This window comes from Hemicordylus capensis, chromosome 4 (genome assembly GCF_027244095.1).
Source record: "Hemicordylus capensis ecotype Gifberg chromosome 4, rHemCap1.1.pri, whole genome shotgun sequence".
In the NCBI taxonomy this organism is placed as follows: domain Eukaryota; kingdom Metazoa; phylum Chordata; class Lepidosauria; order Squamata; family Cordylidae; genus Hemicordylus; species Hemicordylus capensis.
In genome coordinates this window covers 75,945,267-75,971,853 of record NC_069660.1, presented here as the reverse complement: position 1 = coordinate 75,971,853, position 26,587 = coordinate 75,945,267, and the positions used below count along the sequence as shown (strand labels likewise).

The 26,587-nt window shown below is 44.9% G+C and overlaps 2 protein-coding genes across 6 annotated transcripts in view; one reads left to right on the top strand and one right to left on the bottom strand.

The window, feature by feature from the left end:
• Positions 1-16,624, top strand: part of ITPR3 (inositol 1,4,5-trisphosphate receptor type 3) — a 174,376-nt gene extending 157,752 nt beyond the window's left edge. For 3 of the 4 annotated variants that reach the window (XM_053246289.1, XM_053246290.1, XM_053246291.1), the window contains exons 47-58: positions 1,656-1,766; positions 2,932-3,124; positions 4,678-4,803; positions 6,254-6,426; positions 6,738-6,902; positions 7,317-7,509; positions 9,116-9,220; positions 10,233-10,357; positions 10,798-10,963; positions 11,925-12,085; positions 14,103-14,264; positions 14,932-16,624. In XM_053246289.1, the coding sequence (XP_053102264.1) occupies positions 1,656-1,766; positions 2,932-3,124; positions 4,678-4,803; positions 6,254-6,426; positions 6,738-6,902; positions 7,317-7,509; positions 9,116-9,220; positions 10,233-10,357; positions 10,798-10,963; positions 11,925-12,085; positions 14,103-14,264; positions 14,932-15,000 (1,749 nt within the window). In that variant the 3' untranslated portion in view covers positions 15,001-16,624. Of the gene's footprint in view, positions 1-1,655; positions 1,767-2,931; positions 3,125-4,677; positions 4,804-6,253; positions 6,427-6,737; positions 6,903-7,316; positions 7,510-9,115; positions 9,221-10,232; positions 10,358-10,797; positions 10,964-11,924; positions 12,086-14,102; positions 14,265-14,931 lie in introns of those variants that run through there. The other variant, XR_008306221.1, reaches the window with a different exon arrangement.
• A 1,109-nt stretch (positions 16,625-17,733) lies between these two features.
• Positions 17,734-26,017, bottom strand: LOC128323351 (ubiquinol-cytochrome-c reductase complex assembly factor 2). Of its 2 annotated transcripts, none has more exons than XM_053246294.1 (4): positions 25,751-26,017; positions 20,209-20,283; positions 19,751-19,820; positions 17,734-18,306 (listed from the first exon to the last, which is right to left on the bottom strand). In XM_053246294.1, the coding sequence occupies exons 1-4, from the start codon at positions 25,850-25,852 to the stop codon at positions 18,212-18,214; spliced, it is 342 nt and encodes a 113-aa protein (XP_053102269.1). In that variant the 5' UTR covers positions 25,853-26,017; the 3' UTR covers positions 17,734-18,211. The 2 variants fall into 2 exon arrangements, with proteins under 2 accessions (XP_053102269.1, XP_053102267.1); XM_053246292.1 differs by having other exon boundaries at positions 25,715-26,007.
• Positions 26,018-26,587: the final 570 nt, after the last annotated feature.

Sequence of the window (26,587 nt, the reverse complement as noted above, 5' to 3'; positions counted from 1 at the left end):
AGAAATAACTCATACATGATGTAAGGAAAAGTAGCAATATATTGTTGGCAGGAAAGAGTGAAAGGGAGCACTACTGACTGCTTTTATTGTGTACATTATGTTTTATGTGGTGGTTTTACAATGCGGTCTGGTTTGACATGATTGTATGATTTTGGGGTTTGTTAGGTGCCTAGAGTGACTTTTTGAGTAGGCAGGATATAAATTGAATATATTATAAGTGTAGTGGGCTGTCAAGCAAGTTGATTAAGAGTCAGGGTGGCTAAAGGATGTAGAATGGGTTTGACACTAAGTGGAGGCACAGTGCTGAAGAGCAGGGGGACAGTGATTCTTGGCTTTTAGGCTAAGTCCAGAAAGGAGGGGCCAAAATGAGAATGCAGCTCGGGGGGCCGGGCGGGGGGACGACACCCATGCAGCGCCTAGAGGCAGGAAGGGCTATATTAACTGTTGGCAGGAAGGAAGTGGATCAGCAAGGGAGCTTTGGAAGCTGCAAGAGTGTGGTCCTAGGATCCAAAGGGGCATAGGTCCACTCCCTAAGAGCACCAGCAGTAGCTTTTCCTGTTACTACAGTGCTGTGATGGGGAAAGACACATGGGGTGGACTTCTCCCTTCTATGTGTCTTTTAAAAGTGTGTAATCCTCCCAGAGTCTGGACTTGGTTGGAAACAGTGAAGCCCAAGCGCGTCAGCTGAATTTCTCCAGTTGATCTGAATTAACCAGTCAAATTTACTGTGGATGGTTGGAGGCAAGGCAAGACAAACCACAGGCTGGGTCCTTCTGGGCAGGCTCCCTCAGTTGGGCATCAGAGATCAGTGTGGTGGGTGGTAGCACCACACCAGTTTTCTTCACTGCCTTCGTTTCACTGTGGAAGCTCCTCTCCTTTCCAAGAGGCACTACCCCTGAGTGAGATGGGCAGAGGATGATTCTGGCCTAGCCTAGGCCTTGCCACCTTGCCCTAAGTCTAGAGTCTATATATGGCCTACAGTGGCTCATCTGGGCCTCCAATCCTTCAGATGATTTCTTATAGTATGCTTCCATTGCTTGGATAATCTTTAGTACTGCACAACCTTTTATGAAATGTCCGCAATTATAATAGGGGTGAAGGGAGATTCCATAACATGCAGGGACCCTGGTGGTGGTGGGAGAGCTGCTAAGAGATGGTACAGTATTCAAGACTTGAAAAGGAATTTAGGAACCCCCGTTTAGGAATCTATGGGATGTCATCCTTGTGTCACTTCCTGTGCTCCTGTATATAGGAGTGCAAGTAAGATTTCCCTGTTGTTCAACCAACATGCTCTTTGCTTTTCAGAGGCAGCAAAATCGACCGCTTGGTTGTCAGTTCACTTGTTCACATAACTTAGTTGGAAGCCATGATCACTATTCGGCTGTAATTCAATTTCTTTGGGGATTTATGGGCACTGATTTGTAATTTGAGGATTAGTGCTATTTGGCTGTAATTACTGTGTTGAATTGAATCGCTGTCTCCTGGGGGGAACCACAGGCCCTGTTTACACAACCTTTACATGCTCCCCTCTTCCCCAAAGCCTATCAGGCCTGGTAAATACAAGGAAATGTGTTGCTAATATGGAGTTGAAGGAGATTCCCTCTGGCTTTTTCAGGCTGAAGCGATTTAATATTGTTTCCTTCTCTGTCACCCAGCTCACTCTACACAACAAACAGCTGTCCAAGATGCTGAAATCCACAACTCCTGTCCAAGAAGAAGAGGAAGATCCATTAGCGTACTATGAGAAGCACACATCTCAGATCGAGGTAGGCTTTGCTTTTCCCTTGCTATCACAATGGATGTTCTGATCCTCAGATAATTAGATTTATTTTTCATGCCTGGAGACTTGATTTCCCTTTAGAGTCACCTAAATTATGTAAAATACTAGTGATCATGATCTGACACCATGTCTAATCTGTTCTGAAGTCATAATAAGCCTGGCAGGCAGATGAATTACAGCCCCTCCATGTCCCAGCTTAGCTTTTCTGATACCACAGAGCAATAGGTGGCTTAGGACTAAACCGTTTTCTGATATCACAGAATAATAGGTAGCCTAGGACTAAACAGGTGGTCTTGGGGAAACTTGGAATTGGAATTCTAAAGTCAATGAACAGCTCTTGTTTGATTAAACCGTATTTCGTGTTCTCCACATACTGAAGATTTTTGAGTGACACCTTAATAGAGCAATTTTGGAGGGTTTTTTTTTTTCAGTGGAAAGCCATTGGCCACAGCTGATACTTGCTGTTTATGGTGTGATTATCTGGTACTGCTTATTGCAGGCAGGATCCCTGCATGTTCACAGCAGTCCCAGGAGGGAGAGGGAGAGAGAATGTGCAGGAGGAAGAGGACATTCTGAGACTGGTGACTTCTCCAACTCACTTGTTGAAGACAGGAAAGATCCCTCTTTTATTACAATGATTCATTATTTTTTTTACAATTCTCAGGATTTTACTCTTCTTCTGCCTGCAATCTTCTCACTCCAAAGAGAAGGAATAGCACACTTTGGAAATGCAAAGTGCCTCTAAAGCAAATTTTCAAAGGACCAAGAACAGTAGTCAGAATTCTTAATTTGTCTCTTTAAGGAGGGTAGTTTAGGAAAAAACTCTGCTTTAAGTAGGTGATTCGGGGACTGCATGATCATTGCCTACCAGTCGCAAAGCACTGGACTCCTATCAAGATTTCAGCCCACTCAGTAAGGGGAGCCACTGCCTCAGCAGCCATTTGGACTTATGTTCCCCTGGTAGACATAGATTGCACTGCTACTGGGAAGATGCCATCTACTGCCTACAAAGAAAGATGGGCCTTTACCCTCCACCTCGCTCCCTTTCCTCTGAAACAGGCAGAGCTGCAAACATAGGCCCCTTCTAAACCTATAAATGTAAGTGCAGGTAAAAATAATCCAAGCATGTTTCACTTTCGGCTTCCCTTCAGATTGTGCGCCTGGACCGGAGCATGGAGCAGATAATCTTCCCAGTGCCCAGCATCTGTGAGTTTCTGACCAAAGAGACGCAGTACCGACTGTTCACCACCACAGAGCAAGATGAGCAGGGCAGCAAAGTCAGCGACTTCTTTGAGCAATCATCCTTCCTCCACAATGAGATGGAATGGCAGAAGAAATTACGCAGTAAGCCCTGGGCAAAGCAGGGGGCTCTCCCAGAACCCCTGTGCATTCATATCATAATCTGGAATCTCTAATTGCTTGTCAGTTCAAGGCCCTGCAGTGCTATGCAGCATCTGTGACTCTGGTTTGGCTGTTTCTAAATGTGTGGAAGTTTCTGAAAGGTTTCTCCCAACTGTTTTCTCTTAAGTTCCAACCTCGCTTTAGATGAGGTATCTAAAATACAGCCATTTGTATACCAACCTCTGCCTGCTGGATGTCTAGATGCTGCATCAAGGACCCACTGTACATAATATAAATAAAAACACTCCATTGAGTAGCGCACAGAGGAAGCCACATTACAAAGACGTTTGCCCCAGAACCATTACCTGCTATATGATGGCACACAGAGAATGGCTGCAAAGGTTCCTTCTCTCCCAGACCTAGAGGAAAGTGCTGTTGGTTCCAGCAAAGATAATTGTACACCAGACACAATTTTGCCCTCCACTTTCCCATCTACGCCCACCTACACACTGATTCTTGTCAGCAGCAGTGCACGCTATAGTTAGAAAACAGTAAGATAAAGTTATGCATGCTACAGAGACAGTGAGGTCTCTGCTGCCAAATACCAGTCTGTATAACTCAATCATGCACATTTTCTAATAAGCACTGAGTCAGTACTTATAGCCCTTTCTTATCTGGCAGTGATGCTGTAACATTAGGTTTTGTGATTTTGTGCTGCTAGTTTGTTTCTTTAAGCAAGACAAGCTTATTTATTGTCTAACTACTTATATCCTACTCTTGTAAAAGCAGCCAAGTGACTTAAAATATGGAAGTACATAAGAACAATAAAATGATTTTTAAAGCAAAAAACAGTTAATAAAATGCCGTGATATAATATAGAAAATCACAGAACATCATTTCACAAAGGAAAAGGCCTTCCAAAAGAAGATTGTCTTAATTTGCTGCCTGAAGATGGCCATGGAGGGAGTCAGTTGGATCTCCATAGGAAGAGAGTTCCACAAATAAGGTGCCACCACTGAGAAGGTCCCCCCTCTGGGATTCGCCTATCAAACTTATGTCAATGGTAGACCAGACAACAGGACACTTGGGGCAGATCCTAAAGCCTGAGTAGGCTCATATAGGAGAAGGCACAAGGCAGTCTTAAACCCTGGTCCTGGACAAGGGCTTTAATGGTTAAAATGAATATTTTTAATTGAGCCTAGAAGTGAATTGACAACCAAAGCAGCTGGGCCAAAATATATGATAGGATTAGTAGGGTTCTTCTAAAGACCCTACTATAGCTCAAGTTTGGAGTTAGAAAAAAAGAGGAAGCAAGAGGATATTATTGTGGTCCAGCTGTATGTGCCACTGTAAAATTTGAAAAGCCTAAAATGTGATTTTTTTGCAACTTGTGTCCCAGCTTCTGATAACTGATAGTGTTTGCAACTGGACTGAAGGAAGCAAGATTCCTAGCTCTGTGGATAATTGCACCAAGGTTACTGGGCATCCAGGGAGGCCTGTGTGACTTGGAGAATCATATGAGGTTTACTCAGCGTTGCCTTTCTCTCTTCCCATAGGCAATCCACTGATGTACTGGTTCTCCCGCAGAATGACACTCTGGGGAAGCATTTCCTTCAACCTGGCTGTCTTCATCAACATCATCATTGCTTTCTTTTATCCTTATGTTGAGGCATCCTCTATGGGTAGGTATTCTGTTATGCTTGCTTTGGGGGTCAGAGTATTCCTTGTACAGAAACCGTGTGGATATTCACTTGCCCTTTGCAGACACACTCCCTTCATTAGTAGTTTAGTAGTTTTACAAAGATGCCTGGGGAGCCATGAAGCTTCAGGAAAGGTTCACAGGCATTCTCCGGCATTTCTCTCACTCTAATATACTGCCAGTGGAAAACCACTCGCCACAGATGGTATGTTCCAGAGAATATGAAAAATAAATAGAATAATCTTTCTGCATAATCAGCATGCCATTAGTAATCCAGACCATAGTAAGAAGTGCTTTTTCATGGGTACATGATCATGATATTATTTTTGGGCTGATGTAAGTGAATACGCTTGGTCAGCCTTTGCTTCATCGCCATAGAGGACAACACATGTAGTCGATCCTTGTGGGTCTAATAGATGCTGGCTTGAACACATATGGATGTTGTCCTCTAAAGCAAATGCATTCCCTTAGATCTGAGTAGACAAACCTCAAAGCAGAAGCCAGTGAAGTGGACTAGAAAAAAGGAATGGGTTGAAGGGTTGAATGGGTTGAAGGCAGCTGAGGGAGGGTGCAGCTTGGAACATAAGAAGCTGCCATATACTGAGTCAGACCATTGGTCCATCTAGCTCAGTATTGTCTTAACAGACTGGCAGCGGCTTCTCCAAAGTTGCAGGCAGGAATCTCTCTCGGCCCTATCTTGGAGATGCTGTCAGGGAGGGAACCTGAAACGTTCAGCTCTTCCCAGAGCGGCTTTATCCCCTGAGGGGAATATCTTCCAGTGCTCACACTTCTAGTCTCCCTTTCATATGCAACCTGCTTAGCTAAGGGAACAAATCATGCTTGCTGCCACAAGACCAGCTCTCCTCTTCAACTTGCCTAGCACTATACAGGTGTGTTGTTGGTGAACTGCTTGCAGTGGCCTGTGTGAGTGTGAGTTGATGACCCCTTCAGTCTGTACCGGGCACTGCACTAGTGGCACACTTGCACAGTGCTGTGCAGCCCACTCTCTGCTTCTGCTGCCTCCTGCAGATGTCCACCTGTAAGGATACGGGTTCCCCTCTGTCTCTTTTTTTCCTCAGTGGTTGCAGCCGTAGACTGCTTTTCATTGGCTGCTTTCCTCACCTTACTGGCTGCTGCTATCCGTGTGCTTCTCTCTGCTTCCTGTTTATTAATAGCAGTGGGCAACATTCAGACTGTTAGCCATGATTAATTTCCATTGAACTGGATGGAACTTAAGTTAGTCATGACTAACTTGTCATTTATTGTAATGGTGTTTAGTCATGACTAACTAGTCTGGATGTTGCCCAGAATAATTAACTCTTCTTCTGTTCTCCCTTTCTCTTGACATTTTGCCACATAAGGCGACGACCCAACAGAATATGTGACATATAAAAGTCCTGCCTGTTTAATTAGTATATCGGTCTGTCTTCCAGGGCTATTGGATTCCCCACTAATTCCGCTGCTGTCCTGGTTCTTAATCTTCCTCTCCATCATGGCTCTGTTTACTCGGCGCTACGGTATCCGGCCACTTCTTGTAGCGTTGATCCTGCGGTCCATCTACCACCTGGGCATTGGCCTCACTTTGAACATACTTGGAGCTTTCAATGTAAGTCACTTGGCGTACATAAAGCTCGAAGCCTGACTTGTAAGACTGAACTTTCTGAAACTGAGTCAACAGAGAGTAGTCGCAGTTAAACAAAATGAGCTGCAGTTCATGGGTTTTTGTGTGGAACCAAGACTTGATTTATTGCCTGTACAAATGTGATGGTAGTGGATTTACATCAGTGTTAATGGGAGAGCAGAGCTCAGCTCCTACTCATTGACATGAGTCATAAAGTCAAAATAGCATAATAAACTACATAAACTCACAATGGACTGTCTGTCCTCTACACTCTCTGCCCTGTGATTGCTTCACAGCTGACAAATAAGATCGTGTTCGTGGTGAGCTTTGTGGGCAACCGTGGGACCTTCATCCGAGGCTACAAGGCCATGATCATGGATGTGGAGTTTCTCTATCATGTCGCCTATATCCTGACCAGCGTCTTGGGGCTCTTTGTGCACGAACTCTTCTATAGCATCTTGGTACAGTAATCACATCTGAATTGGTTGGGATTTTTTGATGATAGTAGTGAGAAGCCTTTTGGTTCTCTTTAGCTAGCTGGTCAACTTAAAAATACATATAATTTCACCCCTAGCTAGGGGTGAAATTATACATATTTTTAAGTTGACTGGGAAGAAACATACTTGCTGAGGTTAGAGGAATCAAGAACTGTTGCAGAACTCCTCTTCTTCAGCTTGTTCAGCTTCTTCAGTACGCTTTTAAATGTTTGTGGTTTAAATGGTTTTAAACTTTTAAAATTTGTTTTTATTGCTTTAAGCTGATTGTTTATTTGTTCGTTTTTGTTTTGCTGTGCCCACCCAGAGCTTTTGGTTGAGATGGTATAAACGTGTAATAAATAAATAAATAAGAGCAAATTATTATTTTTTCTATTTCAGCTATTTGACTTGATCTACCGGGAGGAGACCTTATTTAATGTCATCAAAAGCGTGACACGCAACGGACGTTCCATCCTGCTGACCGCCCTCCTGGCCCTCATCCTCGTCTACCTCTTCTCCATTGTTGGCTTCCTCTTTCTGAAAGATGACTTCATCATGGAAGTGGATCCCCTGCCCAACATCAAATCCAAAGGTCTTTTTCTCCAGCCATACCTCAGGGCCAGTCTTCTCCACCCTCAATTTGAAATTCCAGTGAATTGGAGTGAATAACATCTTTCTGCAATACTTAAATTATTTGATCCAAGCAGGGAAGGAACTTTGGTCCTGCTAAGTTAATTACATATTTCCACTATCCAATTCAAAAGCTTTCTGAGTTAAATCATGTTTGATACGCAGCCCATCCTGTGTGTGTTTACTCAAAGAAAGCCCCCCTGAGTTCATCAGGGTTCTGACTAGGTATGCATAGGATTGCAGCCTCAGGCCAGTTTAAGCCCATTGAATTCATCTAAACTGGATGTAATTCTGCTGCTTTAACTGAAGGGCCACTATGGGCAAATATACATGGACCGTTTTGGCAGTAGACTGGACACAGTGCAGGAGTGCACAGTGTCCCTTATAAATGACACCTTTGCTTATAAATAGCAGCCTCAGCCAGCAAAGCACAACAGTTGTGAAATCACTGGTCCCGTTTATGTGTTTTGAAATTTTAATTAATTAATTAATTAATTAATTAATTAATTTACTACTCATCCAAAAATGGATCAGGGTCATTCTCAATCAAAAATAAAACCATTTGAGCTGGTCTTGTGGTAGCAAGCATGACTTGTCCCCTTAGCTAAGCAGGGTCCACCTTGGTTGCATATGAATGGGAGATTGATGTGTGAGCACTGGAAGATATTCCCCCTCAGGGGATGGAGCTGCTCTGGGAAGAGTAGAACGTTCCAAGTTCCCTCCCTGGCATCTCCAAGATAGGGCTGAGAGAGATTCCTGCCTGCAACCTTGGAGAAGCCACTGCCAATCTGTGTAGACAATACTGAGCGAGAGGGACCTATAGTCTGACTCAGATTCCTAAGTTCCTAATTTTAAAAAAAAATTAAAGCCACCTGAATATTATATTATTAAAAGTCAAGCTGGAAAAGTGTGTCTTTACGATTCTCTTGAAAGCCTCCAGGGATGATAAACCTCTTATTTTTACAGGGAGTGTGTTCTACCACCTAGGGGCGGCTGCTTTTTTGCAGGCTAAATCCACGATCAGTACACTAGATACCCTTCATAAGTGACATTTGCCACCATGTGAATAACTGTGGTAGTTTGCTGCTTGTGCAGCCACTCACTCATAAAGGCATTGGAGCTGCCTGCATGTCTGCAACAGCCCTGGCACAGAGCGTTTCAGCAGCAGAATTCTGCGCATCATGTTGGTCAATGTATAAAGCCCTTCTGTTCAGGCGTAATGGGATGTGAATCTGAGTGGGGCTAGAAACGGCCAGATGCACCATATTTCCACCTGCCACCAGAGGGATAGTGGTACTAAGTGGCGCTGGGTAGGAGGCAACTGTGGTCTGAAGGCACATGGTGCAGCTGCCTTGATGATGCTAAGCAGGTCTGAGTCTGGTCAGTGCCTAGGTGGGAGACTGTCTAGGAATCTCAAGTATGCCACGTGGAATAAATAAGAAGGTAAAGAATATGACTGGAGATACCTTTTGGCACTGTGTCAATCACAGGAAACTTTTCTGATCTCTTGTTGTTTTTCTGACCCAAAGGGGATGTTCTGACATTGCCACTGTGTTTTGTGCTTCCAGCCAGTCCTTTGGGAATGCAAACAAATATGGAGCCTTTTATGGAGTCATGCAGTAGCGACAAAATAAACTGCTCTTCTGGTGTTGCCATGCCTAAAGAAACGGAAGGTAAATGAGATGGCTCAAATTGTTCTAGCAGAGATGTTTGTGGGAGAGGAGAGAAACTTTGCACCTTTTACCCAGCTTCTTGACAGTACACCTAGAATGAACTTAGTCTGTCTTGTAACATGAGTGTAACAACCCCCACCCCTACCAGAAGGTCTTCTCATTTTCTGCCCTGCCTCGGTAAGTAATAGCACAGAGAGAATATCCCAAAACTATGTGGACCAATTAGAGCTGGTACATCTCTTCTCGAAAGCTATTCCAGCGGCTTTTAATTCCACGGTTTTCCTTCCGTGTCTCTTAAAGAACGATCAAGCTGAGGAATGAAACACTTGCCGAGATTCAGCATAGCGCAGTGCTGGCATTAGGGACCCGCTGGGACTGCTGCGAGTGGGGCGGGTTGCAGGGTGTGTATGTGTGTGGAGGCAGGGAGTTGCACAATGACCTAACACAATGGGCAGGCACTTGTGTTGCACTGTTTCCATTGTTCCACAGGAAGTAGTGCTGTGGAAGTGCCCATATGCTGGTTGAGGTCATTGTACAACTCCCTGCCTCCGCAACACTCCCAGGGCTGCCTCTCAGGTTGTACAGCAGCCCCGGCAGGTCCCTAATGGCAGCACTGTGGCGTGTGGAATGTCAGCTATTATCTGCCATCACTAACAAGAGACGCAGCATTGCAAAGCCATAACGCTGCACCCTGGGGCCGCTGCGGAGTTGGAAGGGAGCCCCAGTGTGGGCTAGCACTAGCAGCACTTCCACAGCTTCCTCCAGTATGGGGGAAATTGTGGAAGTGCTGTTAACACAATCACCTGTTTTTAATAGCATTGGGGTTGCTTTCTGACTCCACAGCAGCCCTGGGGTGCAGCTTTACGCGTCCATAACACTGTGCATCATGTTAGCCAGTATCATTAGTGCCCTGGGGAAATATATTGTGTCTTTAGAGAATCCAGAAGTTCTGCCACTGGTGACTGTACTGTTTGTTGTTGTTCTGCTGAATGTGCTTTTGTTTGTGTTCCAGAAGAGGATGAGGACAATACAGAGCGTGCCTGCGACACGCTGCTCATGTGCATTGTCACAGTCCTGAACCACGGCCTCCGAAATGGAGGAGGCGTGGGTGACATTCTCAGGAAACCATCCAAAGATGTAAGTTCACTTGGGGCAACCTAGATGTAAAGGAGCACCTGCCTTTGTGTGCAATACAGCATGCTGTAAAGTATGCTTATGTCCTTTTTAAACTGGTGGTGGCTTTACATTGTGCCACATTGCATGCTATGCTTTGAGACAGATGTCACATTCTTTGCAAGTTTTCCTCTTTCCTTTTTCTGTTCAAATGATCTCTCCAAATCTAATTTTTGGTGATATCTTCTCATCCCTACATTGTCCCTCCAACTTATCTTTCTTGATGTTTGCATTGTCTGATCTTTTCGCCCTTCAGTTTTGACAACCTGCCATAGTCCTCCCCTGCCCCCAGATGTATTCTGGCAACGTTTAGAGGGTAATGTGGCTTGGCATTAAAACAAAACAGTGGAGGAGAGAAAGTTAGGCCAGCTGTTGATGGCTATCTTTGCTTTTCCATCCTAAAGGAGTCTTTGTTCCCTGCTCGAGTGATCTATGACCTCCTATTCTTCTTCATTGTCATCATCATAGTCCTCAACCTCATCTTTGGTGTCATCATAGACACTTTTGCAGATCTGAGGAGTGAGAAGCAGAAAAAAGAAGAGATCCTGAAGACAACATGTTTCATATGTGGTATGTGCCTAGATAAAGTCTTTACAGAGGAGGCTCCTTCATGGACATAGCTAGCAGCTTCTGAGAACCATCACCAGGCGAGGGAGAGAGGAACCCCATCCATTCACTTATAACTGTGGTGTTAAATTATCTGCAAAAATGTCCAAACCACATATATCGATGCAAAATTGATGACACAACTGTAATATTAGGTGCAATGCAAGATAACCAGGTCGTTCTCATGACCAAAGTGGGATGGTCTGTGGGGAAGGCAGGATCCTACCTGCCCTCTCCCAGACAATCAGAGTCTGCTCTGCCGCTTATGCGCCCACCCAACCAATGCGGTGGTGAGCTCCAGAGCCCAGATGGGAGAGGGGAAACTAGTGCTGGATTCTCCGGGATCCCACAGTGCACTGCGCAAGCAGCAGAGCTTCTGCCCTCAGCATTGCAGCAGCAACTCTCTGCCTGGCCCCTCTCTCTCTTTGACTCTGTGATTAAAATGGCCGCCAGCTGCCCAGGAGCAGCTTTGCAAGTGGCGGCAGCAGCACAGACAACCAAAAATTGAGGTGGGATTAGCTCCATTTTCTTCCTATTTCACCTTTTACCCACGTAGTGGAGCTGGACTACCCAGGTTTGAAGTAGCTTGGTTGGGAGGCCTCCCTGTGGCTCAGACAGAGCTGCCTCTCTCCTACCCGGGTAGCTTGTGTTGTGAGAATGGGCTCACATGTTCTGCTATTGAAATCATAGTTGGGAGTGCTTCAAAGGCCATCTGCTCCGACTCCCTGCTGCAAAAGGACTATCAATCCTTCAGTGTCCCACAGATCAACTGATTCTATGCAGATCACTGTAGGCCACAAGTACAGGTCAGGCACATGACAGAGCTAATCTGTAGTGCACCTGCAAATATCTTTGTAGAACTGATCATTCCAACAGGAATCATGGAGTGGTGCTGTAGTTCTTAGTTCCTTTATTGCTTCTTCAGGGCTTGAAAGGGATAAGTTTGACAACAAGACCGTGTCGTTTGAAGAGCACATTAAATTTGAGCACAACATGTGGAATTACCTGTACTTCATAGTGCTGGTGCGAGTGAAGAATAAGACTGACTATACCGGGCCTGAGAGCTACGTAGCCCAAATGATCAAGGTATGGACTGTATAGAGATTGCAGGATTCATTCTCACATGCTACAAGTTTCTCATCTTGGGAGGAGATGTTTTTAGTGAGCATCCAGTTTAGTTTTTTAAAAAAATAACTCTTAAGTGTGCTGCCAGCTGTTGCTCAATTTTGAACACTGGGTTTTCAATGTTTTAAATGATTTTAATTAATTGATTTGATGTTTTAAATGATTTTCATTGTAATCCGCCCAGACACACAAGTTTTGGGTGGTATAGAAACACCATTCATAAATAAATAAATAAATAATCACTTCTAGTTTAGACTCTACCAATAAGCCATTATCTTTAAACTATTTAAGATGGTAATATGCAGGCCTTTACAAATCCATTTGCCAGCCGCGAGTGCCCCCAGCACTCTGGCGAGCAGGACACCCCGAACCACACAGGCCACTATTTCCACTGTCATTTGGGGGGAAAATAAGAAACAGTAGCGATCCTTTCTGAGCGGTAGGAGAGGGCTTCCAAAGTTCCTTACCATCTCCCTATCCCATTGCAAATGACAGAAGACCCACTTTTCTTCTAACTGGGTCTGCCTGTGTGCCAGAAAAGGATTCGATGGAAGAGAGAGGACTGAGGGCAACCACAAATAATGGCTGGCTTGTAAGCGAAGGCTACATTTGTAGCCTACTTAATACGTGATAGAAATACAAAAGAATAGCAGAGGACACGTTTACAGGAGGATTGTGCCCAAAAGCAATTTCAACTTTACAGTGAGGGCACAATCCACTGGGGATTCTCCTGTGTAAGCAATATTTAAACAAATTTGAGTTGTGCAAGAAGAACACTGTAGGGCCATTGCACAGATCTCATTCCTTTGATCAGGACCTGCACAGATGGCCCCATGAATTGACTGTTTAAGGCTCATGCAATATGCAACAGTGGCAGACTTATTTGCCAGGAGTCAGCAACTTTTAAAGATGCCTCTTGCCACCCCACCAGCGCCACCCTTGCTAACTGCCTATGATTTTAATATTCTAAATTAAGCTTATTAAGCAATTTAAAAACAGTATTTGCTTTACATACAATAGTTTAATTAAACAGAGATACTTTCTGTGTTAAAATGTACTACTGGCACATGAAAACGTAAATTAGAATAAATAAATGAAGACTTGGCACACTACTTCTAAAAGGTTGCTGATTCCTGGCTTAAACCTTGGTCTGCCCCAATCAAGGAGACGAAAATGGATGAGTTGATGGGAGCGGTCCAGTTTTAAGAACAAAACCCACACATGAGTGCATGTAGGCGTGTGAGCTGAACCCTTCCCCTCCCTGTCACTTACCTCCTTGTAGCCTTTCCCCCAGTATTAAAATGCAGCTAAAGAAAAAATAACTTTTTGGCATGGAAGGAAGCCACTGGGAGGGGACATTTAGCATCTTCCTAATCACACATCCCCTTTGCTTTAAATATCAGGAGGGAGGGGAATCCCTCCCTTTAGATGTGATTGAGGCAGACTTGAGTTTAAACAAACAGGTTTGCCTTTGGCAGATATGAGTTTGAGCCTATGCAGTTACCTAGGAATACGCCCCATAGACACAGTGGGGTTTACTGCTGGGTAAATATGCATAGTATTGTTTTGTACACTTTTCAAGAACTAGAAAACACAAGCTTCAGCATTGGGGTAAGCCAAGTAAGATAATGCATTACAGGCTTAACTACTTGTCTAAGTAAGTTACTGACTTATTGTGAAGAAGTTGGATCAAGGCACCTCTACATTCCCTAACACAAATATGCAACTCAGGAAAAAAAGGCAGCATTTAAAAATCACAGAAAAATCTTTGTATCTGATCACCACATTTTTGAAATTGTTTGCATGAAACTACTCAATGCACCTGGAAATCTGAAAAGAATACTCAAAGGCATGAGATTAGTTTAAATATCACCAGGAAGGTGCTATAATATACTGCTCAGTGACCAAGAACCTGTTCTTCTGCTTAAGAGTAGCCAGCTACTCCCTTAAACTATTGTTCCTCTAATAACTATTCTAGAACAAGAATTTGGACTGGTTCCCTCGGATGCGAGCCATGTCACTGGTCAGCAATGAAGGAGAAGGGGAGCAGAATGAAATCCGGTGTCTACAGGATAAACTGAATTCCACCATGAAGTTGGTATCCCACCTCACATCACAACTGAATGAGCTGAAGGAGCAGGTAACAGAAACAAACAAGAATTGGGATGCTTGGGGCCGGGCTCTGTGATGCATGCAAAAATGCCTAAGCTAGATTATCAGTGGGTTAATAGAAGTACCATCTTGAGGCTAACTGGGCAAAGAGGCACCTTTTAAACGTGATAATTGTGCTCTGAATGAGACTTGTGTTTGATGGATAATAACTGCATATTCCCTAAGGTTAAAGAAAGCAGAAGTCAACCACCCCAAATGCGGCTTCTCTGCTAATCCTGGTCTTCCTCTTCAACGAGTAGCTACAGTGGAGCTTTTCTAGAATCTACACACAATTCATGTGGATTGCTGGTATCCTGTAGAGTACACCCAAAAAGGTGTTCCAGTAACTTCTGCAACCAGAGGAGCTCTTTCCCCTGGACTGGGGCCCCAAATCCTCTTTAGAATGTCCCGAGTGGTGTGGTTCCTTGGCAGAGCATGATGATGTGTAATATGCGCGGTAGTGGGGGGCCTCCAAAAGCCTTTAGGTCCAGGCTCCAAAATTACCTAGGTGCACCTCTGTCTCCAACATACAGGTGTTAGGTAGCAGTCAGTTGTACTAGACAATGCAGAGACCCCAGCAACAGTGTTTGGAAATGATGGGTTCAAGCGGAAGAGAGATGAGAACTCTCTTTTAAATTTCCATTTTTAAATTTTAGATGACAGAGCAAAGGAAGCGAAGACAGCGGATGGGTTTCGTGGATGTCCAGAATACTTTGAACCACTGAGGCAATACAATCAACTTCAAGTTAAAACTGCAATATATCTATCTATCTAAGTCCTGAAGACTACTTTGGTACTAGGTTCCCCTGCACAGATTTCATCATCAAGGAAAACTGATCCATGCTATGATGATTCATACTGTGGAGTTCCAGCACCCCCTTCTGTCTTTCTCGATTAGGGTCACTTGCAGATATTTTATTCAACGAGACAGAATATGACGACTACTGGGATGCACTGCTTCATAGTTTACTATACATTCAGAACTTTGTTGCTCCTAATGATAACCCATGTTGTAGGATGAATTTCACCATGCACTACATTTTGACGGCTACCTAGCCAGGTGCAAATAGGATTGATACTGTTGTAGCACTTAGTTTTTACTATATTTTAACTTATTTTGGGAGAGGTCCATGGAAAGACAACATACATGAATCTCTACCAGCTTGTCATCTCAAATCCTCTGGAGTCACTGTCATTTTCCTTCATATTACGGATCTTGTTTAACCCAGCAAGGAACTGTGAAGATGGGTGGCAGATTCCATTGTCTGGAAAGGGAAGAGCCTTTTGCCTTCCATAGAGGGACTTGGTGGACTTTCATGGGAGATCAGTTGTTTGTACTGCACTGTAAAAGGGCAATCTTTTGGTTTTTCTCCATAGAGGGTAGCAGATAGTACACCTGGAATGTATCCCACTTCTAGGCAACAAAGGATTATAGTATTGAAGTATTTCAGCTGGCCGAGGCAACGCATAGCTCACTCTCTGCAGTAGCCTACCAGAATGGGTACTGAAGGAACTACTGGAAGGGGCATAAGTGAGGAAGAGGCGGCCATGGCAGGGGGAAGAGGAATATTCCATAGAAATGCCATGTAACAAAATGAGGCCAGGATGCTACTATAACGGTTCTCGGATGTGAACTTGAAATTTCTGGGACAGGATATCATGCCACTTCCTCCCTAGGCATTTTGACTCTTGTCCACCTTAAGTGGCGCAGCGGGGAAATGCTTGATTAACAAGCAGAAAATTGCCAGTTTGAATCCCCGCTGGTACTATATTGGGCAGCAGTGATATAGGAAGATGCTGATAGGCATCATCTCATACTGCATGGGAGGCAATGGTAAACCCCTCCTGTATTCTACCAAAAGAAAACCACAGGGCTCTGTGGGTGCCAGGAGTCGAAATTGACTTGATGGCACATTTTACCTTTTACCAACTGTAGAGCATGAACAAAATCCACTGTTCTTAGCTGGTGTGCTCTGTTTTTCCAAAACAAATGTTTCTGAGGTCCAGTTGAGGGCAGACTTAAAAGTTAGTGTATCCAGCCTGGAGGTGAGCAGGAATGGATAGTTTTTTTGCTTGAGCCAGCAGGAGCCTTTCATGCTTTCACCTTCTGGCCAGAACAGGTTATGCCTCGAGTATACAGATTGCTGACTGAAGAAAGAAAAGATTTCATTATGGGTCCAGCTTTGCCATTTTTCTCTCTCTGGTATGTTTTACAAATATTGTTTAAATTTTAATGCGAGAATTTCCTGAACTCAACACAAAATGCAATGTAATAAAATGAAAGGGAGGTCAGAGAGCCTGTCCTTGAAACAGTGCTATAAACACTGGCTTGCCAGAAAATTCATAGGATGATGGGTGTGTTCTCTAAGGAGCTGGTTTGATTATATGCACATTCTGCGAGATACTGAATTCATTTAATGAGTGTTACAGACATACCAAGAAATCATTTTCTGGTGTTTTTCATCACATACTCTATAGCTGTGAAAGGCAACCCTTCCTACACTTTTCACAGTGATCTGTTGGCTACAAAATCTATGTCCTGTGCTGAGCCACATTCTAGGGTACAGTGTGCATAGGGTGCTAGAAAGGCCTGTGGGTCCTTGCTGTTGTCACACATGAACTGAAAATGCACTCATGGGCATAGCAAGGGAAGACTGGCAATGGTAGACATAGTGGCTTACTTATTGCACAGCATCCCGCTGATCCAAGAGCAGAACACAGGCTGTTTCTGTTCTCCAAAAGCCATTCATGCTGCTACCGAACACAGAGGGGCTCTGTCACATCTACAGATTGTGTCATCGCCATAGTGACAATGCTCCCATTGGGAATAATGAGAGCATTGTTGCTGTAGCAATGACGCAATCCTTGGGGGCCACAGAACCTCTCCACATTGGATCGGTGGGCCGCCACACAGTAGGTAAGTTGCTATCTTTTGGACAACCTGTTTAATTACTGATTCTGCTTGAAGAAACTCGGGAAGCTGCATGGAACATGTTGAAAAACAATGCTTTATGGTTACTTTCAGTTTGATTGCGTTCCCAGATGATCCACACTGCATGGTGCAGTGAGGAGGCTGGGATGATGCATCTCAGTCTCCGGATATCTCACAACGCACAATATGCGCAATGCACTGGGGGATTCCTCCAGGAGACAGGCGCTCTAGGCACCCATCTCTGTGTCTGCTGGGGCTGAAAGTAGCCCCAGCAGACACATGATCCTGGAGCCTGGGTTAAGGGCTTGCTTGAGCCCTTTATCGCGGCTAAGAGCTGAGTTTAAAGGTGGTGCTAGGTGATGCTGCCTCACTGAGATTGGGCCCGATCCCAGCAGTTCTCACAGCCTAACCCAGGCTGGGCTTTCCTAGCCTGGGTTAGGCTGAGCACGAGAAAAGCCTCCCTGTGTTTTTGCATTCATATACAACCACACAAGGGCACTGAAGAGGAATAAGAATAAGCCACAAGTTATCCAGTATAACAACTATATTTGTTTGGAAATATTCTCTTTGAATTCTGAATCAGTCTCTCTGGAGCCAAAGATTTAAGAAATACAACACCATTCCTTTCCAGCACATCAGCTGCAGGAGGCGGACATCCAATTGTACAGTCTTTCACAGAAGAACATGCAAACAGTCACAGAATGGCAGTTGCCACCGTTATATACTGCAAATATAGCTGAAAACGTCCGTATATACTCCCATAAAACTAATGTAGCCAAATATTTTGGCTTTTCCAGTTTAAGAATGATTTCTCACTCTTTTACTGATACTCAGGTGCTGTCTGTGAGATAAGAATGTCTCTGCCAAATCTGAGTCTCCTGATTTAGGAAGCTTAATAATATTGTATGTAAACAAATGGGGGCAGGGGGAATCTGTTTCAGGAAGGCTTATCCATACTGACAAAATCCAGTGCTTTATGAAAATGGGTTAGGAACAAGAAATCATCACTTGGATTCTTCTTCAGGATTCTTGGCAGAGAACCTTTCACGTAACTTTGTCCATTTCCCTTTCTTCCCTTCTTCCATCTGCTTCAAGCTATCTGCAAGCAGGGGAAAGGACAAAGGAATATGATCTTCATTGTAAAAACAAACTTACTTTCCTGCCTGCTTCTTCTAGAGGCTGCTTTGCCCATCATCTATAGTGACCAATACATGTTTGCAACGGTGTATATGTGGCAAGGAGCCACAGCCAGTCCTAGCTTCTTGGTGCACAATGCCCATGCAGCTCACACAGTGGAAAATTCACATTTAACCATACACTCCTATTCAACTCTAAAGGCTCAGCCATAAAAGCTTAAGATGTGAAGCGGCCATTCATTTCCATCTAAGTAAGTTTGTTTCATTACTTGAAGCAGCCGTACAGAACTGGAAAAGTTGCAGAAGAAGGCAACCAAGATGATCAACCAAGCCTAAAGTACATTGCTCATGAAGCAAGGTTACATCCGAGGCTTTTTTGTTTCGAAAAAAAGACGACTAAAGGGATACATGACAGGGGTCTATAAAAGTATGCATGGAGTGGACAGAGAAATTTTTCTCCCTCTTTACAATACCAGAACCAGGGATCATCCCATGAAACTGATTGCCAGGAAGTGTCAGACTGACAAAAGGAAGTACTTTTTCACACAGTGCATAAAAAGATGGCTTAACCTCTAAATGCTTGCTTGGTATCAGTAATGGGCTAAATGAGAGAGAACAAACTGAAGTTGAATCCAAAAAAGATGGAGATACTCGTAGTGGGAGGCCAGAACAGGAAATGATTTAGATCTGCCTGTTCTGGACGGGGTTACATTCCCCCCTGAAAGATCAGGTGCATGGTTTTGGAGTACTTCTGGAACCAAACCTCCCTGATATCTCAGGTTGAGGCAGTGTCCAGGAGTGCTTTTTATTAGCTTCGGCTGATACACCAGCTATGTCCAGTTCTTGAGATAATCGACCTTAAAACAGTGGTGCATATGCTGGTAACATCCAAGCTTGACTAGTGCATTGTGCTCTATGTTGGGCTGCCTTTGCACAGAATGCAGCAGCCAGCTTGGTCTCTGGGGTCACCTGCGTAGAGACTACATGACTCCTATTTTAAAAGAACTACATTGGCTGCCAATTAGTTTCTGGGCAATATACAAAGCATTGGTTATTACCTACAAAGCCCTGAATGGCTTGGGCCCAGGGTATTTAAGAGAGTGCCTACTACTACTACTACTACTACTACTACAATATTTACCCCTGGTGGCGCAGTGGTAAAAACTGCTGCCCTGTAACCAGAAGGTTACAAGTTCGATCCTGACCAGGGGCTCAAGGTTGACTCAGCCTTCCATCCTTCCGAGGTCGGTAAAATGAGTACCCAGGGATGCAAAGAGCAACCAGTTGTGTCCTTAATGCTTTTGCCCCATCACATGGGATTTTGGCATCACATTAGCAGTTGGAGCAATTCTGTCCCAAAATAAACCTCAGAATAGCAACCAACCAAGCAATAACTGGCTTAAGTACCTGTTGCAATAACCAACTTGCATTCTTCCACCGAAACTCCAGTAAAGCTTGTATCTTTCAAACGTGGATACTATTACACACAAAAGATGGGGAGGGAGGGAGAAGAGGTTATAAATACAGCACTGACTTCTCTTACTCCCAATAATGATGCTCTTATTCCCCTCTGTCACATGCTACTTCATTGCAAGTTAAAATAAACTTACTAGGTGCTACAGCACCACTTTAGAGCCTCCAAGGTCACCAACAGGGCCCAAATGTAATCAGTGTACAGACAGGAAGAGGTAATTCTACAAGCTTGCACACAATAGAAAGCATTAGTGGAACCAACTTGTCATCTCTTGAGCAAGACTACTCAGAGTTTGCTTCATCTCAGTACAGTATTACAGAACAGAACCTAGAGACAGCAATCACATTCTAGCACTGGATAAGCAGACTCTTGCTATGGTGACAAAACTCACCTTGGTTTTATAGTAGTTGGTATGAATTCTGGCTAAGCTCTCAAACATTTCATCACAAGTCACTGGATCAGAAATCTACAAGAGAACACAAGTACAGCAAATTTATTTCAGAAATGCCCACAACACTTAAACTGAAAAGAGGTTGTATATTACCATTTTAGAGGAAGGCATTTAAAATCAAATCTATTCAACAGAATGACTTGTTTAAAAGTACCATGAAGGCCATTTAGGCCCTGCCTTGGGGTCTAGACCAGGGATTCTCAACGTTGGGTCCCCAGTTGTTATTGGACTTCAACTCCCATAATCCCCAGTCCCAGTGGCCTTTGGTTGGGGATTATGGGAGTTGAAGTCCAATAACATCTGGGGACCCAACGTTGAGAATCCCTGGTCTAGACCATCCACCAGCCTCCCACAAATCAACCAACACAATCCTGAGTGTTGCCACAGAGAGCAGGTGCACTGCATAAGAGTGCTCACAGAATAGTTTCAGAATATGCCAGCTACACCAGGCATAATGGGAGGAAATTGAAAAAAACCCCAGTGTCACTGGCCACCCTGATCTCAACACTAAATAGGGCAGATCAATGACCACAAGCAAAACCCAGCCTCTTTCTTGGCCACAACTCTATACAACCTAATAGGTCTCTAGCTGTGGCCCGGATGTGTCAAAGAAGTGGACAGAACAGATATTAAGGTCATGTGCAGAGGCTTGGGGAGGCTTATGTGAAAGGGAAGATATTACACAGCTAATTTCAAAATGTATAGAGCAATGTGGAATATTATTGCTCTGGCTTTCTTGGTAACACAAAGATGAAAGCTTAAAACAGATGCTTCTTTAAATATATATAGTTTCAAAATAAAAATAGGGCATAGGATATAATTACAAGAACAAAGATTGTTCACATAGAAGATCATACCCAAATGGCACCTCGGAAAGCAATTCTCTATTGAATGAGTTAGGCAAGTCAGGATATAATGAAGGGGTTCTTCTTCCACACTATCAAATATTGCCCAATACTCAATTCAGGAAAAAGAGATAGACCGTCTGCATAATCCCAGGTTTTACATATTTCTGTATTCATATTGAAAAACCGCAATAGTGCTGCAGCTATCAAGCAGGAAGCAGGAACAGCATTTCAGGGGGGAAAGAGAATACCCCAGAATCTCTCATTACACATGAATAAGATATTAGACTTACAAAGTGCCTTTCTAGCTTTGGTTCTGTTCTTTATGCATTCCTCCTACCATTTGGTGGCAAATTTTTCTTACTGTATCAAGTATTTCATACATACAAATTGATATTGGCGCCGCAAGCATCAATTTAGATTTTTCAAAACCAAGTGGCAGTTTTAGGAAATTAGTGTGGGAGTCAGCTGCTCTGAGCACAAAGGAAAAGGAAAAGTGCTTTCCAAAATATATGCAGCAGAGTGCTCCAGTTAACAAAAGTAACAGAACAATTTCCTGGGCTGGTCTCAGAATGATTTGAAGATGTTGGGTCTTTTTAAAATCGATGCCTGGCATAGATTTATTTTAATATTTGCAGAGCATATGCTCTTCCCAAAGAGCCCATTACATCCTGATATATCATTTACAAGGCACAAAGAAATGTGATTCCAGCCATCAGAACTCAGACTCTTAACACTGTTAAAGCCTGAAAAGTTCATTCTCTCCAATTACATTCCATTCAACCAAAGGAAAGCTTCCCTTGCATCCAGCAACATGGTGTAGCATTCAACTGGGAACACAGGTGGTAGCCTAAGGAAAAGTACGCTTCCCCTTGGAACACTGCCCCACGCCCACCCACTATTCACTACAGAAAGCCAGCTTCGTAGATTGGAAAGCTGACATTGGTCCCAAGTCAGGTAGACTGGCAGAAGAGCAATACAGGCCGACAGAGCTCACAGGAATCAGAAGCATCAGTATTTGAGGCTGAAGTGGTATCATACTGGAGAGAATCTGGCTATTTTTGAAAGAACCAGAGATGGCAATAAGCTTAGCTCGGGCTAGACATCAGCAGCATCTGAGTCGTGGCCTTCCCTTCCTTTCCATGTTTTCTAATGGCCCTCTCCACTCCAGAACAGCATCCCTCCAGTGGCTGTTGCTGGTGTCTATCTTATGTTTCTTTTTAGGTTGTGAGCCCTTTGGGGACGGAACCATGTGTTTATTTCTCTTTGTAAACCGCTTTGGAAACTATTGTTGAAAGATAAAGGTAAAAAGTGTGCCGTCAAGTGGGTGTCAGCTCCTGGCGACTACAGAGCCCTGTGGCTGTCTTTGGTAGAATACAGGAGGGGTTTACCATTGCCACCTCCCTTGCAGTATGAAATAATGCTTTTCAGCATCTTCCTACATTGCTGCTGCTCGATATAGGTGTTTCCCATAGTCTGGAAAACATTACCAGCGGGGATTCGAACTGGCAACCTCTTGCTTGCTAGTCAAGTCATTTTCCCACTATGCCATTAGGTGGCTCATTGCTGAAAAGTGGTATATAAATATTCTTCGTAGTAGCAGAATAAGGTAATGTAAGATTGCACACTAGGAACATGCTGTGGGCCCAATTCAGAACCTCTTTGTATTCACTCCACCCTCTGTGTGTTCTAAAGGTGAGAATGGTGCTCTAAGCATAGATGCACGTAGGTTCTTCCATGATTTCCAACCATGCACACAGTTGTATGTGTGTAGAGCCCTAGTCTACTTAATGCAGTCGGGGCAGCAGACACTCAGGGGACAAGGTCAGAGTCATGAACCTGCTTCCTCCTTAGGTGTTGAACGAGCATGTAGAAGGGAAGGAGACAACACAGCCTTGACTCTAATGTGAGTCTTGATATCCACTGCTTAGTTCTCTGGGTGCTAGGAGGCATCACCCTGAGTCACTTCAGCCATTATGAGAATCCTAAACAGAAAGAGCTTTAGTGTCAGAATTCATATGAAACCAAGGTGCAGAGAACATGATGTGATCTCCTACACATGGGCTTTTCAGTGGATGCAGACAAAAGAGGAGTTTTCCACATGTACAGCCTTTCTCACTACCATATATGACATACTTCAACTGCACAAATATTAAAGAGACACAGCTCCATCCACCTATGCTTCTGAAGCATCTAGTGTGCTCCAGTGGACAGAGAATTGGAGAGAATGCTTGTTTTTTGTTTTGTTTTTTTAAAGGAAGGAAGCAAATCTGAAGAATGTATTCTAGGGATATTTATTTATCTATCATATTTTATACCACCTGATATGTACATCGCTAGGCAGTGTACAACATTATTGTACACAGATTATTACAAAGCACTCTTGGCGAGTTGTTTGAGGCTAATTATTATATGTAAGTGGTGTGTGTGTGTACACATACCACTTTGAAAGCCTTTTTGTTGAAAAGCAGAATGTAAATATTATTATTAGCACATTTTATCTTGTGGGCGCAGTGGGGAAATGACTTGACTATCAAGCCCAAGGTTGCTGGTTCGAATCCTGGCTGGTATGTTTCCCAGACAATGGGAAACACCTATATCGGGCAGCAGCGATATAGGAAGATGCTGAAAGGCACAATCTCATACTGTATGGGAGATGGCAATGACAAGCCCCTCCTGTATTCTACCAAAGACAGCCACAGGGCTCTGTGGTCACCAGGAGTTAAAACCGACTCAAAAGCACACTTTACCTTAGCAAACATGACTTGTTGTCCACTTAGCTAAGAAGGGTCCACCCTGGTTACATATGAATGGGAGACTAGAAGTGTGAGCACTGTAAGATATTACCCTCAAGTTCCCTCCCTGGCTTCTCCAAGATAGGGCTGAGAGAGACTCCTGCCTGCAACCTTGGAGAAGCCACTGCCATTCTGTAAAGTCAATACTGAGCTAGATAGACCAATGGTCTGACTCAGTATATGGCAGCTTCCTATGTTCCTATATTCATCACTTTTGTCCTCACTCCATACCTGCAAGGGAAGTCATCTATTTGAACAGAGAAACTGAGGACCTTTCAGATTTGGCTGAACCATGATCTGACTTTTCACACAGAGTGAAGCAGACTAATATAAAATAAGAAATATGAAGCAACTTGCATGTTATAGCGAAATCCTATGCACACTAAGTACCACTGAACAAATTGGAAGTGGAGATGCAGTGTTTATGTGTTTTAGAGCAGGGATACCCAGTTTGTGGTACTCCAGATATTGCTGAACTACAACTCCCATCTAGTAGTGTGTCCGAACCGGTCCGGCGGCCATTCCAAAGAATGGCCGAACTGCCGGACCGGTCCGGCCCTGCCTGGTCTGGGTCCGGGTGGGGGGTATGCCTTTAAGGGCGGGAGGGCTTGCTTAGCCCTCCCGCCTCCTTGCCCCCGCCAGCGCCCGTATTTTCCAGTATAGGGATGCTGGAAACCAGCCGCGCCCCCGCCGCCGCGGCGGCAAAAGAACTCCCAAAGGAACTGCCAGCCCTCCCGCCTTCCCTCCCTCCCAGCTAGCTGCCTGCCCACCCGCTCACCGCTCACCCGATAGGAAACGAGAGGAGCTCCGGCACAGAGCTCCTCTCGTTTGGAAGGCCTCCGGCATAATGGTGTTTTGCGCGCGCGCGCATGCGCGCACCACAAAGCACGCCGTTCGCCGGAGGCCCAGTCTACCCGCCGGGAAAGGGCTGGGTAGACCGGGCCTCCGATCGCTGGGTAGACCGGGCCTCCGATCGCCAGAGGCCCGGTCTACCCAGCGATTGGAGGCCCGGTCTACCCGGCCCTTTCCCAGCGGGTAGACCGGGCCTCCGGCGAACGGCGTGCTTTGCGGCGCACGCATGCGCGTGCGCGCAAAACACCATTATGCCGGAGGCCTTCCAAACGAGAGGAGCTCTGTGCCGGAGCTCCTCTCGTTTCCTATCGGGTGAGCGGTGAGCGGGCGGGTGGGCGGGCAGCTAGCTGGGAGGGAGGGAGGGAGGGCTGGCAGTTCCTTTGGGAGTTCTTTCGCTGCGGCGGCGGCAGCGGGGGGGCGGCTGGTTTCCAGCGCCCCTATACTGGAAAATATGGGCGCTGGCGGGGGCAAGGAGGCGGGAGGGCTAAGCAAGCCCTCCCCGCCCTAAAAACAAGGCCCCCCTTCAGTGCCAGTCCGGACTTCTCCGGACCGTGCACATCACTACTCCCATCTTCCCCAGCCACAATAAAATGTAGCTGGGTATGATGGGAGTTGTAGTTCAGCAACATCTGGAGTACCACAAATTGGGACTAGGAATCCCTGCTTTAGAGTGTTCAAAGCACATCTAAGTGTATCATCTTGTAATCTTTACAAAACTCAACCTCATGCAAATTTACTTGCAAGTAAGCACCGTTGAATTTAGCAAGGTATACTTCCTAAGATAGCCCTGCCAGTCAATCACCACTACCACACGATGCCATGCGTAAGATAACCAGGCTGCTTAGACAAGCTAAAAGACCGCGGCGGCAGCGGCCACCAAGTACCTCCCCACCCCGGGTCCCTCGGAGGCCCAGCACCAAGAGGCGCAGCACCAAGCGCCGCCATCACCCCCACCTGCGTACTCTCTCCCTCCCGGAAGGCTTGAGCTACCCGCTGCCGCAAGAAGGTGCCCAAGTCACGCCCGCGCTTGGTCTCCTCGACCGGCCACTCCTCGCAGAGCTTCAGGAAGCGACGGTACCGCGTCAGCGCCATCTTGGCAGCCGCCTACCCGGCACCCTTGGAGGACGAATCACGTGTCCCTGAGAATGCTAATCATTTTATTAATCATCCATGTATACGGCTGTAAGAGGAGGAATAGCGGCCTCTCTCTCTCTCTCTCTCTCGATTGTCTATGGTTGTACAAGGGTTGGGAAAGCTGTCCGCACCTGCGCAGATAGAACACGAACTGTCTGACCAGAGATAGGAAAAAGCCAGAGTGATTGATCCCAGGGTCTTGATTGGTGATTTCCGGGTTTCTAAAGAATAAGCCATTTTAAAATTGGATCTGCGGAGAAGTGAGAGCTTCCCATAGCAATTATAGAAACACCCTGAATTATCAAGCACCAGTGTGTCTACCTAGAAATAACAGCCAACAGCAAACAAAGAGTTTCTAACTCAGGCCTTATTTCATTCCCCACCCCCCGCCCCATTTTAGACATGTAAAAGATTGCCCTGCCAACGTTAATACAGTCCAATATTGCACGTTTGGACAGGGGGACGATTTGCTGGGACAAAGCAGTTTACTTCAGTCCCATGTAATGTAACCCACCACAGCTAATATCGCACAGTAGAGGAAGGAATAACCTTGGTTTCTATTTCCAGCCAACAATCTGATGGACTCAACAGCTGTCTTTTGGAGGCTAATAAAAACCACCACTCTGTTCTGCTGTTCTGCCAGCTTTAGAGTCTTGCATGAGTCTTGTATTGTCTACCTAGACTGACAGTGGC

Bases quoted from the DNA above. Each gene is read 5' to 3' on its own strand.
- LOC128323351 (XM_053246292.1), bottom strand. From the start codon at position 25,852: ATGGCGCTGACGCGGTACCGTCGCTTCCTGAAGCTCTGCGAGGAGTGG. The intron at 20,284-25,714 runs GTGGGGGTGATG...GTTCTCTTGTAG, and splicing joins GGGAGGGAGAGAGTACGCAG to ATTTCTGATCCAGTGACTTG. The intron at 19,821-20,208 runs GTGAGTTTTGTC...TGTGTGTAATAG, and splicing joins CCAACTACTATAAAACCAAG to TATCCACGTTTGAAAGATAC.